Source organism: Oncorhynchus keta, chromosome 14, assembly GCF_023373465.1.
Source record: "Oncorhynchus keta strain PuntledgeMale-10-30-2019 chromosome 14, Oket_V2, whole genome shotgun sequence".
Taxonomy (NCBI): Eukaryota; Metazoa; Chordata; class Actinopteri; order Salmoniformes; family Salmonidae; genus Oncorhynchus; species Oncorhynchus keta.
In genome coordinates, this window is record NC_068434.1 from 70,036,786 (window position 1) to 70,049,248 (window position 12,463).

Consider the following 12,463-nt stretch of genomic DNA (forward strand, 5'->3'; position numbering starts at 1 on the left):
GCAATGTTCTTGTGGAGATTGCATTCACTGTAAAAGCTGTATATGTCGGCTCAATCGGAAATTATCTTTAAATGTCAATGGCGCTATAACGCAGATCGGATTGAATCTAGGCCTTATGCTCTCATGAGGCATAGAAGACCTGTTTTCAGTCTGAAATATACCCCTGGACACTTCTGGTAGATCTGAGACGACTAGACATGTAGGCAGTATGGAGGAAAGTCCACCGATCCAACCATAAGAGTCAATGGAGCTATTACCATATTGCACCCATCCGATCATTTCAGATCAATGAGAATATGAGAAGAGCTTTGGGTTGATTTCAAACTAAGCACTGGGAGAAAGACAGAGGTGAAAAAGATACTCAATATGGCTGCGGGAATAGTTAGGAAAAGTGGCTTTAATGTAAACACAACATTCGATTGGCTCAGCACAAACATTCCACATGAGAGAGCAACCAATAAACTACAGAGAAGGAAGGGGTGCAGAACAAAAGCATTCACAGTAAAAAAAAAAAGAAATCTGGTATAATCATATATATACAGTACGGTGTATAAGGTGAAAATGGAAAGGGGGATTGAGAGAAATGAGGAACGACATGTGATAGAGGGAGAGGATGTATCTTCAGGTGCACAGGTACTTTTCCTCTATGAAAAGAGAGAACGTGACAGCCGGGGTTTAACTGTGGCCTGCTCAGGGTTAAGAGGTCAGATGGGTAGGGGTTAGGGTTAACCCAAACTCCCCACTGAGAGACTGCTGCTGAATTCCAACTCTACCCTAGCCCCTGCTGCTTGGGCACGCCTGTAGATCTAAAACAATTGTGTGTGTATATATATATTTATATATATATATATATATATAAAGCAATTTGTCAAAAATACCACCCACTCAATCAGAAGAGAAGGTGACACAATTACCATATTGTCTAACCCATTCACCTCCATGTACTATATTTAGTACAATATCAAAATGTGCCACTGAACACATTCTATTTGATGTAAATGCATTACATTTAGTGATAACATAGTACGAGTGTCTAGACAGGCCACATTGACGTTTTAAGATTGTCATTTTCTATCATACCTCCAAAATTGGGGTTTTGTGACAATAATAATCATTAAAATGACTTCAGCATATGTATTTTGAAATACATCTCAGAATTGTATAGTTTAATAGCATAAAGTATTGTTCTTTGACCCGTTTAAGCCCAAATATTTCAAATAGATGATTAAACTCGTTTGTGAACTACAGCCGTTTCTGTATCGTACTATATTTAGTTTTTGGACACATGGGGTTATTGTATTTTACATATTACACTAATCATGTCATGTGAATACATGTTCAAATGATCAGATCTTAATCATTTTTGGTATATAGATTGTCCGGACCAATATAAATATGAAAACAATATCGAAAGAAATCCACTCACTCTCTCACACACACAACCCTAGAGTACATGCAGTATAAGCAAATTCAATGGAGTAATTTTATCACACACACACATACCACAGACATACCCACACACACACAAACACAGGTGTGCATTGATGTCTGTGGTGTGTATACACAGGCGTGTGCTTGTGAGAGGGAGAGAAAGAGGGAGAATGCTGTAGCAGGACTCACTCGCCATTGACTTACATTGGATTTGCTTATGCTGTATAATATACTATAGGAGTGTGTGTGGATTTCTTTAGATATTGTTTTTATATTTATATATTGGTCTAGACAATCTATATAGCAAAAATTATTAAGATGTGAACATGTTTAAGATCTGAGAAAGAGGGACAATACTGTAAAATCACTCACTCTCCAGTCTCTATTGACTTGCATTTGATGCATGCACTCTAGGGGTGTGTGTGTGTGGATTTCCTTAGGTATTGTTTTCATATATATATATATATATTGGTCCGGACAATCTACATGTCAAAAATGTAAAAGATCTGATAATTTGAACATGTATTTATAGGACTTGATTCATGAAATGTGTAAAAACCAGTAACCCCATGTGTCCAAAGACTAAATATAGTACAATATCAAAAACACATTGTTGTAGACAAACTCTGCGGCAGATGTAAATAAAATCTTCAGATTTGTCCATCAATAAACTTAGAGAACATATTATACATTTCCGTTATGGACATGAAAATGTTAAACCAATCAAATCCTTTCAAATCTACAGGAATTCCGAGAAGGGGGTAGTATGGATGGATTTGGAATTCAGCATGCTTGCTCACAAGGGTCATCCTGAGCTAAGCACTGTGTGGCTTATCTAATCTACAAATTACCTCAACTTCCAAATAACTGAGCATTCACATATTGTTTTATTACATAAAGAGCACCCAGGAAGACCCTTTTGAACAAGCAGAGAGACTGGTCAGTGGTCTGTGGCTGTCCTCTCCTAAAACTACAAATCTGTAAGGACGAGTGAGTGAAAACAACACGGTGGAAACCTGTCCAGTCCTTTCATCTCAGTGATAAGTGATAAGTGAAAGGAGACCAGGAGACAACCATATGATACATCACTGACCAGTGGACAAGTCTAAAATGCTAATCTATTCCCCATATGATGTACTACTTTTGAAGAAGTAGTACACTACATGGGAGGTGACATTTGAGACGGTCCATCCGAGCAGCTCTAGACCCTCTGAGACTGAGACAGGAAGTGGTGTTCCACCGGTCTGACAGGACAGGAAATAAATATGTGGCACGGGATTCTAGGAGGTAGGAGGAAGCATGGAGGGCATGAGGTTGAAATAAAATGCATAAATAATTTGATGATAATAAAGCGTACGCGTCCCTTCAATTACATTATATTGTAAAGATAGTGTGAAAGTGATCGATGATCTCTAATTCTATTCCCCTATCTGTCATGCTCAGAAGGTTGGCACTGATATCACACTTTCCCGACAGATATATCATTGGCTGAGAGGCATTTCATCACACTGCAGGAGACCAATGGCAGAGCCTGCCACACAAACAGAACGGCCCCCCCTTCTGGATGTTTGAAAGAGAGAGGAATAAAACAGAGCAGAAGGAGCTCATGTAGAGCAGCCCTGTGTGAGTCCAACAGAGGGGGGGTTCTATCCAACGCTGGACAGAACCCCCACTACGAGCCCCAGCCACCAGTACCTCCCCTATTACATCATCACGTAGAGCACAACATCACCTCTGCAAACGGAGCACCAAGGGGTACATTCATTTTGGCTCAATGTTCTGGATGTTGCAGATACAGATGTTATGTATAGAACTGACACAAATCTCTATCACAAGGAAAAGAGGACCTTCTCCGCTCTATGCATAACATTTCTATCTAATTTGTTGCGAAACATGGCACGAAAACAGAATATACCCCCTGGACTGTCCCTTTTCTGATTCACATCTTACAGTTGTTCATACAATCAACAACAAAACATGAAAGACATTCAGTAGGAACCACATGTTGATAACAAATAAACAAAAGAGGGGTGGTGGAATTCTGAAATTAAAAAAAGGAATAGAGGAACAGACAGAACATGGCAAAGAATCCGTCGTGGTGTCTGGCGGCAGCTCTTTGGGTCCCTTTGGACGTGTAGATTTACATAATTATGCCTTTTAATATCATCAAAATTATTATTATTATTAACCACCTCACACCCTCTAATGCAACCTCTGTGCAGGGCTAGGCCTCAGTATAAGCCACACCCCCTCAGGTTGTTGGCGATGATGATGTCAGTGACTGCGTCAAACACTACCTGGATGTTTCCTGTGTCAGTGGCACAGGTCAGGTGACAGTAGATCTCCTTGTTGGGCGAACGGCTCTTACTCTCAAATTGCACCTGAATGTATGCGGTAGCATCATCATAAGTGTTAGCACCTATGGGGGGATTGGGAGGAAAGTTGGGTGAGGGCGAGAGAGAGGAGAGAGAAGAGTAGGAGAGGAAGAGAGATACAGCGCCAGAGAGTGAGAGAGGCTTACAACCATCTGTTCTGCATGTGTGTCTGTCTGAGTTTGTGTATATGCAGACTGGAGGGAAGTCTTACCTGTATATTCAGGGAAACAGATACTCAGTGGTGACTTCTTAATCTTCTCCTCAAACAGATCCTTCTTGTTGAGGAAGAGGATGATGGAGGTGTCGATGAAGAACTTGTTGTTACAGATAGAGTCGAAGAGCATGAGGGACTCGTGCATGCGATTCTGCAGAAAATACCAAATCAGACAGATGAGATGCATGTCTGAGAATTTGTGTGGTGTGTTTGTGAGTAGTATGAAGTGTGTGTGAAGTACTTACAGTGGTTTCATCCTCATGCAGAACCTGATCATAGCCACTTAGTGCCACACAGAAGATAATGGCTGTCACATCCTCAAAGCAGTGAATCCACTTCTTTCTCTCTGACCTCTGGCCTCCAACATCAAACAGCCTGAAAGAAACATGAATTATAAACGTACCATAACATACACTACAAATATGCTACAAACAAATAAACTGGACTGGTTGTGTACTGTATGTGTAAATCTATGTGTGTGTAGCGGGTCTAACCTAAAGTGCAGGTTTTTGAAGGTGAAATGGGTCTCCACGATGCCAGTGGTCTTGACTCGAGTTCTCAGGATATCCTGCTCGGTGGGCTGGTAGTCAGCAGCACCAATACGGTCTAAACTGTCCAGGTAGCTAATGAGAGAAAGAAGGAAGGAGAGGGGGAAATGGGGGAAAAGGTACCATCTTAGAAAAAAGGGTTCCAAAAGGGTTCTTCGGCTGTCCCCATAGGAAAACCCTTTTTGGTTGCAGGTAAAACCCTTTTGGTTCCAAGTAGAACCCTTTCCACAGATGGCTCTACATGGAACCCAAAAGTGTTCTACCTGAAACCAAAAAGGGTTTTCCTATGGGGACAGCCGAAGAACCCTTTTGGAACCCTTTTTCTAAGAGTGTAGAGCTTCAAAAATACAGTGCGAAGACTAACCGTTGCACTGTAAAGACTAACCACTTCAAAGACTAACCTTTGCACTGTGTTACTGTTCAAGAACAGGTAGCTAATTCCAATTTTCAGTTTATGTATGTTATGTAAGTGGAACTTTCTCACAAATCTCTCATTGACGTCAAAGCATGGATTGTGCCTAATTTCAAGTTACATGCATTCTGATATGTTTGTCCCTTAGTGTGGACTCACTAGGCAGCGGAGTCATTGAGCTGGTACTCCCTGGCCCTGTTGAAACACTCCTGGGTCCCGGCATCGGCCCACAGACGCTTCATAGCTGTCAGCAGCTCTGCTGAGTAGGGCTCTGTGTCCTCCATACGAGTGACCACATCACACACCAGCTTAGCATCCGCCTGGACACACACATACATAAGATATTATGTACAAAGATATGTGTAAGCACACACGTACACAAGCACACATACACAAACAAAAACATATGCATAGATGTATTAAGACACATGAGCTGAAGACTATACAGTGGGGCAAAACAATATTTAGTCAGCCACCAATTGTGCAAGTTCTCCCACTTAAAAAGATGAGAGAGGCCTGTAATATTCATCATAGGTACACTTCAACTATGACAGACAAAAGGAGAAAAAAAATCAAGAGAATCACATTCTAAGATTTGTTATGAATTTATTTGCAAATTATGGTGGAAAATAAGTAACAAGCAAGATTTCTGGCTCTCACAGACCTGTAACTTTTTCTTTAAGAGGCTCCTCTGTCCTCCACTCGTTACCTGCATTAATGGCACCTGTTTGTACTTGTTATCAGTATAAAAGACACCTGTCCACAACCTCAAACAGTCACACTCCAAACTCCACTATGGCCAAGACCAAAGAGCTGTCAAAGGACACCAGAAACAAAATTGTAGACCTGCACCAGGCTGGGAAGACTGAATCTGCAATAAGTAACCAGCTTGGTTTGAAGAAATCAACTGTGGGAGCAATTATTAGGAAATGGAAGACATACAAGACCACTGATAATCTCCCTCGATCTGGGGCTCCACGCAAGATCTCACCCCGTGGGGTCAAAATGATCACAAGAACGGTGAGCAAAAATCCCAGAACCACACGGGGGGACCTAGTGAATGACCTGCAGAGAGCTGGGCCCAAAGTAGCAACGCCTACCATCAGTAACACACTACGCCACCAGGGACTCAAATCCTGCAGTGCCAGATGTGTCCCCCTGCTTAAGCCAGTACATGTCCAGGCCCGTCTGAAGTTTGCTAGAGAGCATTTGGATGATCCAGAAGAAGATGAAACCAAAATAGAACTTTTTGGTAAAAACTCAACTCGTCGTGTTTGGAGGACAAAGAATGCTGAGTTGCATCCAAAGAACACCATACCTACTGTGAAGCATGGGGGTGGAAACATCATTTTGGGGCTGTTTTTCTGCAAAGGGACCAGGACGACTGATCCGTGTAAAGGAAAGAATGAATGGGGCCATGTATCGTGAGATCAGCAAGGGCATTGAAGATGAAACGTGGCTGGGTCTTTCAGCATGACAATGATCCCAAACACACCGCCCGGGCAACGAAGGAGTGGCTTCGTAAGAAGCATTTCAAGGTCCTGGAGTGGCCTAGCCAGTCTCCAGATCTCAACCCCATAGAAAATCTTTGGAGGGAGTTGAAAGTCCGTGTTGCCCAGCAACAGCCACAAAACATGCTCTAGAGGAGATCTGCATGGAGGAATGGGCCAAAATACCAGCAACAGTGTGTGAAAACCTTGTGAAGACTTACAGAAAACGTTTGACCTTTGTCATTGCCAACAAAGGGTATATAACAAAGTATTGAGATAAACTTTTGTTATTGACCAAATACTTATTTTCCACCATAATTTGCAAATAAATTCATTAAAAATCCTACAATGTGATTTTCTGGATTGTTTTCCCTAATTTTGTCTGTCATAGTTGAAGTGTACCTATGATGAAAATTACAGGCCTCTATCATCTTTTTAAGTGGGAGAACTTGCACAATTGGTGGCTGACTAAATACTTTTTTGCCCCACTGTATAGCTGAATTCCTGAATGTGTACCACCATACCCCACTGGAATCCTCATTGAGGAGAACAGGGTCCTCATTGAGGATTCCAGTGCAGTGCACTTTGAAGTAAGGTTTTGAAAGGGCCATTGGTTGTATACTATGATGAACCCTGCCCTGTGCAGGGAGCACTACCTTTCTGTCCTTATCTGCGTACTCGATGCCCAGAGAGTCCATAGCTCGGAGGACGGCAGCCAAACTCTGGATGGTGTTGCTGTAGACCACAGGCTTATACTGCTTCACATCATCCCCAGAAAAGCCATCCTCATGGATAATCCTGCATACACACACACACACACACACATCAGAACACATACAAAATAACACCCACACACATACTGTACGTAGGCTAAGTGTGCATGCATGAGCGCGCACACACAAACATTCACACTTCAGTGAACCCACATTTCAGCAGACGCTTTAGTGTATGTGCATGTGTACGCGTGTGCATGTGACCAAGAACAGGGTTGTCTCTGAGCTCTGAGTATCAAGCAGTGTCTGCTCCTTAGCACACACCCAAATACACACAGCACATCACTGGCTGCCACCCCTCTTCTCTTTTCTTCTCTCTTTCACACACAAACACTCACACCTCAGCAGCATCAGCAGCAGCCAAAATAGCCACTTTAGGTTTCAGATTTGTAATGACAAAGGTGGTCTGTACATTTAAACCACAACATTGACGTGAAATGCTCTGACATTGAGGATCGGATTATAAATCCATTACACCAGCCTAGACTGTAATAAACTTCAGAGGTATACCATTGACTTCAAAAGGTGCATAGTCCATAGGTATGAAGATCTTATTCTTACAAAGTAAGGTGGTTCACACATTATGTAACATATATTTCAATGACCTTTTCTTATATAAATTTGTATTTTCACAGATGTTCAAGCTGTATAGCCTTCCTCAGTATGTGCCTTTCTTAAATGTGTGTGTACCACTTTGCCAGTCTGTACTAGTACACTATGATCAAGTTCTATTAAAACATTCTTGTTTTTGAATAATTAAGGTGTTGGTTTTAAATAATACAGATTGCTGTATACCATTATCAATGTACCTTGCTACATACAAACTCACACACACACACACACACACACACACACACACACACACACACACACACACACACACACACACACACACACACACACACACACACACACACACACACACACACACACACACACACTTTTTTCTAATTTGGCACACAGAAAAATTAGTCCATGATTAACTTGGTCAAAGAAAATAGTGTAACCGGTGTGAAATGGCTAGCTAGTTAGCGGGGTGTACTCTAATAGCATTTCAATCGGTGACGTCACTCGCTGTGAGACCTTGAAGTAGTTGTTCCCCTTGCTCTGCAAGGGCCACGCCTTTTGTGGAGCGATGGGTAACGATGCTTCGTCAGAGGCAGTTGTTAATGTGTGCAGAGGGTCCCTGGTTCGAGCCCAGGTAGGGACGAGGAGAGGAACGGAAGCTACACTGTTACATTGGTGCCGTGACCCGGATCACTGGTTGCTGCGGAAAAGGAGGAGGTCAAAGGGGGGTGAGTGTAACCAGTGTGAAATGGTTAGCGGGGTGAGCACTAATAGCATTTCAATCAGCGACGTCACTCGCTCTGAGACGTTAAAGTAGTTGTTCCCCTTGCTCTGCAAGGGCTGCAAATTTTGTGGAGCGATGGGTAACGATGCTTCGTGTGAGGCAGTTGTTGATGTGTGCAGAGGGTCCCTGGTTCGGGGCGAGGAGAGAGACGGAAGCTACACTGTTACAATGGCACCGATTGGCCTGTAGGTGATGCTGTTATAAGAAGTCTCTCTTAAACCCTCAAATCCGCCACCTGTTTGACATCAACACTTGAATCTTTGCATGTTGGTGTCTTTCCGCAAGCTGAACAAATTTGCCACAAGGACCCATAAGGTCCTTTGGGATAGGTTTTCCTCCATCGTGGAAATTTGTGAAAACCTTTTAAAAAAGTACTTTTGCGTTTCCTTAGTTTGAGAAAACCTAAGGGATTGGTTAAGTGATGGCTGAGTTATCAATAAATCCACTTCACAATGACCTATCTGTTTGAAACTTTTATAGTCAGCAAAGACATTAATATGATGAACCATGTTAACTTTGGCATTGAGATCTTTAAAAAAAGAAGGAAACTATTAACAATGAACTTTTTTGACTATGTAATGCTAATGCTTAAAATAATGACAAAAAAAATCTTCTCATGGACTAAAAGTCAAATTCACTCCAAATGTGGTTTTTGGCTCATCACAATAGTCCCTAACGAGTATGAGAAAATAACACTTCAAAGATGGCTGTAGATGCATATTAGCACATACACTAAAATGCTAAAATATGCTAAAAATACTTCAAATATCTTCTATTTATGAACCATAGGACCAACTTACACTAAATTTGAAATGTAGGCCCATAGTACTTGCTTTAACTAAGTTTGAGAAAAGATCAAAAGATGGCCGAGTTATTGACAAATCAAAAATCTGTTTTTATTTGTGTATTTAAATCACTGTAAATCCACAATGATCTTGTGTCCTTTCTGTCATCCTGAGAACCCAGTTCATTGTTGCTCGCTGCTACACTACATGGCCAAAAGTATGTGGACATCCCTTCAAATTAGTGGATTCAGCTATTTCAGCCACACCCATTGCTGACAGGTGTATAAAATCAAACACACTGCCATGCACTCTCCATAGACAAACATTGACAATAGATTGGCCCGTACTGAAGAGCTCAGTGACTTTCAACATGGCACCGTTGTAGGATGCCACCTTTCCAACAAGTCCGTTTCGTCAAATTTCCTCTGCCCTGGTCAACTGTAAGTGCTGTTATTGTGAAGTGGAAACGTCTAGGAGCAACAACGGCTCAGCTGCGAAGTGGTAGGCCTCACAACCTCACAAAATGGGACAGACCGAGTGCTGAAGCGCGTAACACATAAAAATCATCTTTCCTCGGTTGCAACATTCACTACTGAGTTCCAAACTGCCTCTGGAAGCAACATCAGCACAATAAATGTTTGTCATGAGCTTCATGAAATGGGTTTCCATGGCCGAGCAGCCGCACACAAGCCTAAGATCACCATGTGCAATGCCAAGCATTGGCTGAAGTAATGTAAAGCTCACCGACATTGGACTCTGGAGCAGTGGAAATGCGTTCTCTGGAGAGATAAATCACTCTTCACCATTTGGCAGAACGCTACCTGCCCCAATGCATAGTGCCCACTGTAAAGTTTGGTGGAGGAGGAATAATGGAATAATGAGCTCAACCCCACCGAACACCTTTGGGATGAATTGGAACGCCGACTGCGAGCCAGGCCTAATCACCCAACCTCACTAATGCTCGTGGCTGAATGGAAGCTCGTGGCTGAATGGAAACAAGTCCCTGCAGCAATGTTCCAACATAGTGGAAAGCCTTCCCAGAAGAGTGGAGGCTGTTATAGCAGCAAAGGGGGGGACCAACTCCATATTAATACTGATTTTTGAATGAGATATTTATTATTATTATTATACTCCTTTGTAAAACACGATAGAGTATCTCAAGGGGTTTATCGTGTCAATAAAATTCTAGCAAATAAACATATGGATGTAAGCACATCCACACACACACACCATTATCAATATACATACATACAAAAGTACACACATGCACACACTTGTGTACACACACAAGGAGACAATGCTAGCTCAGCTCCAGGATCAGTTTTCCCTTTCCCGATCCTGGCATTATGTAATATAACCAATGTAACATATGTAATTCACAACAGAAGCCGCTCCTGAGCGATGCTTTTGGGTAACTGTCTGAACCGCTAGGGAGAACCCCCAGGATAATTAAATATGGAGAGAGTGCTAGAATGGAAGGAAACAGAGTGGAGTAGAGGGAGGAGTGTGTGTGATGGAAAAAGCAGGGTGTGTGTGGGGCAGATGAGTGTGTGCTGAGGTACAGTGAAGCCACTGAACCCAACATTTTTTAAATTGTGGATTTTTGAGAGGATGTCTGCATAGCAACAGTCATGTTTTATTATGTGCATGAAAATATTATATAATGTGCTTTTCCGGTTGGGCCCTGGATACAGAGGTCTTCTTTAAAGAAGAAATCGAGTAACAGGGTTTAGAAAAAGAACAGTGATTTAGATGAGAGAGTGGTTTAGATGAGAAAGGGAAAGGTTTAGATGAGGTTTTAGATGCCATATTTTCTGAGTAAATCCGCTTTATAGGCAAAGTACTCTCAGCGATATCAGGCACTTAAAGCCATTAAGATTAAAGCAGAGATATTTGCTAATGGAGATGTAGTGTAGTGAGCACACTAATACACACATACACACACATTGGCTGCACACAAACACACACACACACACAGTCACAAACACCCATGTATTCGCCCTCCCTCTTTTTCGATAGACACATGAAAAACCTCTGGGTAAATTTCAGCACCATATCAGTGGACAGCACCCCTGCGGCCTGCTTACTGACCGTGAGCACCGCCTCCGATTTACCGTCTACAGGAGGTGCTCGAATCACTGGCAGAGGTACGGTCTCTGAGGAAACATGGCGGAGCTAGCGGCTCAGCCTCACTATGGGCAGGGGAGGCGCAATCTCAGGCCTCGTTAAAGACGCCTATGTCAGAAAAAAACAGCACTTACTTCATCTGTTTGACGATGGTGCTTTTGCCCGATTCTCCTCCCCCTATAAAGGGAATAGAGAGCAGAGTGAGAGTCGGTTGTCTTTAGGGTGACATGACAGCAGGACCACGGAGAGCGCTTGCCGCCCTGGCCCGGCTCTCTGCAATCTACATCAACATCAACCGAACTGTGCAGAACGGACAGCCCCGTTATAAACGGTGTCTTACCAAGCAGTAGCAGTTTCACCTCCTTTGCGGCAGTGACTCCATCATCCTTCAGATTTTTCTCGATGGCTTTGCTCCTGTCCAGAGCTGCGCGCTCCTCAGCGCTGAGTGTACATCCCATGTCTAGAGCCGAATGAACAATCCCTTCTTCTCCTCTATTCCGCCCTGTCCCTCGCCGACTCAATCTGTATGTTTGTCTCTCTCCCTCGCTCGTTCAGTCTGCTACAGCATGAGGCCCGGATTGAGGGCAAATGAAGCCGGGTCCGAACAGGGTTTTTTCTCTGTGCCTCTATGGATTGCGCTCCGTCCCTCTTGGAGCGGGGGGTGAGGTCGTTGTATTCGAGCCTCGGGGCTGAGGGGTCTCTATAGGGCGGCACTGATGACAGCGAGCGCGAGCGATCTCATCGTTCAATCTCTTCACAATAACCGACAGAGAGAGGAGGGGAAGGGAAGGCAGTGTGCGCGAGACTCACCTAGCGCAGACAATTTCGTTGACGTCAGAGTCAAGGCAAGCGCTAATCGCCCGATGCGACCACATTCAAAGGGGGATTTTATAGACACATTTTGCTTTCGTGGAATAATTTCGCTGAATATACAATGTATAATATGCCTTTTTATTA

The 12,463-nt window shown here is 42.9% G+C and overlaps 1 protein-coding gene across 1 annotated transcript; it reads right to left on the reverse strand.

Annotated features, from left to right (window-relative positions):
* Positions 1–379: 379 nt before the first annotated feature.
* LOC118393898 (guanine nucleotide-binding protein G(o) subunit alpha-like) lies at positions 380–12,320 on the reverse strand. Its single transcript, XM_052462296.1, has 8 exons — positions 11,847–12,320; positions 11,641–11,683; positions 7,127–7,268; positions 5,140–5,300; positions 4,515–4,643; positions 4,266–4,395; positions 4,018–4,171; positions 380–3,850 (listed from the first exon to the last, which is right to left on the reverse strand). The coding sequence occupies exons 1-8, from the start codon at positions 11,962–11,964 to the stop codon at positions 3,663–3,665; spliced, it is 1,065 nt and encodes a 354-aa protein (XP_052318256.1). The 5' UTR covers positions 11,965–12,320; the 3' UTR covers positions 380–3,662.
* Between the last annotated feature and the right edge of the window lie 143 nt (positions 12,321–12,463).